The sequence below is a fragment of the Myotis davidii genome, unplaced genomic scaffold, assembly GCF_000327345.1.
Source record: "Myotis davidii unplaced genomic scaffold, ASM32734v1 scaffold211, whole genome shotgun sequence".
In the NCBI taxonomy this organism is placed as follows: domain Eukaryota; kingdom Metazoa; phylum Chordata; class Mammalia; order Chiroptera; family Vespertilionidae; genus Myotis; species Myotis davidii.
Genome location: NW_006282523.1, coordinates 603,260 through 605,657, shown reverse-complemented (window position 1 = coordinate 605,657; position 2,398 = coordinate 603,260). Strand labels below are relative to the sequence as shown.

The following is a 2,398-nucleotide window of genomic DNA, read 5'->3' as shown; positions in this document are numbered from 1 at the left end:
GAGACCCCAGCCTGTTGGCATGTTTGCCCACAGGGCCCCCTGCGCCGGGCCCTGAGCGTCCTCCCCGTGGTGAGGGGCGTCCTCCCCGTGGTGAGGGGCGTCCTCCCCGTGGTGAGGGGCGCCCACAGCCCCGGCTCTGGTCTCACAGCCTCTTTCCCGCATTTCAGCCGGGCGGGTGGGTGCAGCTCGCCCCAGCGCTGTGGGTCGTGCGCTCGCTGAGCTGCGTGAACCGTCTGCGCCCCGCGCACCAGGGGTTGGGCCGCAGAGGACCTGCACGCTGCAGGCCTTCACCCTCCCAGGCCGCCAGGGGCCTAGGGCACAGGCCTGGGAGACATCCGCCCGGCAGCCTCTTCGTGGGGGAGCAGGGGTTCTCTCTGGACATAGTCCTTGAAATATGGGGCCACGGCCCCTGTGCAGACAGACATTTGCTCACGGTCCTTCGACCACAGCTGAGCTCAGGATAAATGCCCTCATTTGGGTCCCGCAGACACTCGGACGGGTTCCCCAAGTCAGTGGGCAGGCAAGATGGCAAGGGGACAGCGCCGACATGTGCCGCAGGCACACGCTGTGACCTGGCCTGGAACAGACGTGCCTGGGGTGACCAGACTGACCGGAGCGGGAGCCACTGGGACCCGCAAGCCCGACATGCCCACCCTCGTCCCTTTTTCACAGGGGCCGGCGGGCACCCGGGCACCACTGCTCCCAGGACAGACCCGAGGACAGCCCCGCGCTCAGGTCCCGGAGGCAGAGGGAAAGGACGGGCACACTCTGCTGGTGGGGTCGAGAAGCTGGGGCCGTGTCTGTGCACCACCCCCCCACCGCAGGCCAGCCATCCCCTCCTGGCCTCCTGGGCCCAGAAATCAGGCCGCAGAGGGACAGGGTCCAGGGGCTGCTCCTCCTTGTAGGTGGGGACGCCCTCCTGAGTCCCGGTGACAGATGGCAGCTGCCACCACCACAAGCAGGGGGCCCAGCAGCCAGACGGGCACGTTGCTCGTTCCTGCAAATCCCGAGCCCGGCAGGCAGAGCCCCCTGCTGGCAGAGGTGTGCACTGCACCTGCTGAGGGTCCCTTCACCCAAGCACCTCTCCAGACCCAGCCCTGGTGCATCCACACGGAGGCCCCCGAGGTGGGGTGCCCCCCCCCACTGCCTGCTTGCTCTCTGGGGCCTTGGGCGTCCTGCGCGCACATAGGACTGAGGCCGGCCACCCCTCGGGAGCCACACAGCACCTCTCGGTGAGAGGCTGCCCGTCACTCCCGAGGGAGGTGGAGCCCAGCCTGCCTCCTGCCCACCGTGTGCAGAACCACCTTCCACCTGCCCAGTCCCAGCCCCGCGGTGGCGCTGCCCATGGTGAGTGCCGTGAGGGTCCAGGAACACGGGGCAGGCGGGGCACCTCTGGCCCACCCTGGCGCCCCCAGGCCATGAGACGGCAGGTGTGCAGGACCAACTTTAATGGGGTGCTGCGTGGGGCTGGGAGTGAGACCCAGCGAGACTGTTGCTCCAGGTGAACGTGAGTGGGCAGTGCCCCCACCTCTTTGGTGGCCAACAGCGCGGAGTGGACGGGCGGGCAGGCCCTGGGTCTCAGCAGGTCCCCAGACCCAGCCCCGGATAGTCCGACGGGCGCACATCCCGGCAGCACCCGGGAGCCCCAGCAGGCTGGCCGGCGGCACCTGCTGTCATGTCCTTTCTCAGCAGGCCCGAGGGGACGACGGGCGGCCAGGGCTCCCGGAGCCATGGGTCCAGCAGGGACACGCCCCGGACTCCCTCCCCAAACGCAGACACAGAAGCGTGCTTCCACCCGAGCCCACAGGCAGCCGGCGGCCGGGAAGCCTGGCCAGGTGCCTGCCGCCTCGCCGAAGCCCCCGCCAGGGAACGCAGGGCCAGGCGAGGGACCAGCACCAGGCGAGTTGGCCGGCACGGCCCGTGGGGCCACAGCTCCAGAAGCCGCGTTTGGCCGGAAGGTCCGACTGTTGCCACTTAATCCAGAAACGAGCACTAGGCAGCAACCCCCGCCGGGAGGCGCGTGGAGGCTCCCGGGCAGCGAGCCGTGTGCACCCCGGCACCGCGGCCGGGGCTCTGTGGGCCAGTCCCTGGGTCCCTGCAGGCCAGCAGGAGCTGTTAGGAGGCTGCCACCAGGTCCGCCTGCCGGGGTCGGGCCCTGACGGGGACTTTCTCTGTGGAGGAAACAAAGATGTCTGTCATGTTGAGAAGACTCCACAGGCGGAAGCTTCCAGAGGACAGAGGCGGCCAGGAGCCAGGTCCCAGGGCTGCGAGCCCTGCAAGAGCCTGCACAGCTCCCGGGACGGGGACGGGGATGGCAGCGAGTCAGAGAAGTCAGCGGGGCGAGGAGGGGAGCAGGCACTGGGCGGGCCGGCCTCCCGCAGCCCGGAGGACAGAGCGC

General features: G+C 69.6%; 1 protein-coding gene across 1 annotated transcript in view; it reads right to left on the bottom strand.

Annotated features, from left to right (window-relative positions):
• Positions 1-2,115: 2,115 nt before the first annotated feature.
• RPTOR (regulatory associated protein of MTOR, complex 1) overlaps positions 2,116-2,398 on the bottom strand; it is a gene marked incomplete at its 5' end in the record, with an annotated part of 106,061 nt that continues 105,778 nt past the window's right edge. Inside the window, one exon of the mRNA XM_015559764.1 lies at positions 2,116-2,171. Within this exon, the coding sequence (XP_015415250.1) occupies positions 2,116-2,171 (56 nt within the window). The remainder of the gene's footprint in view (positions 2,172-2,398) is intronic.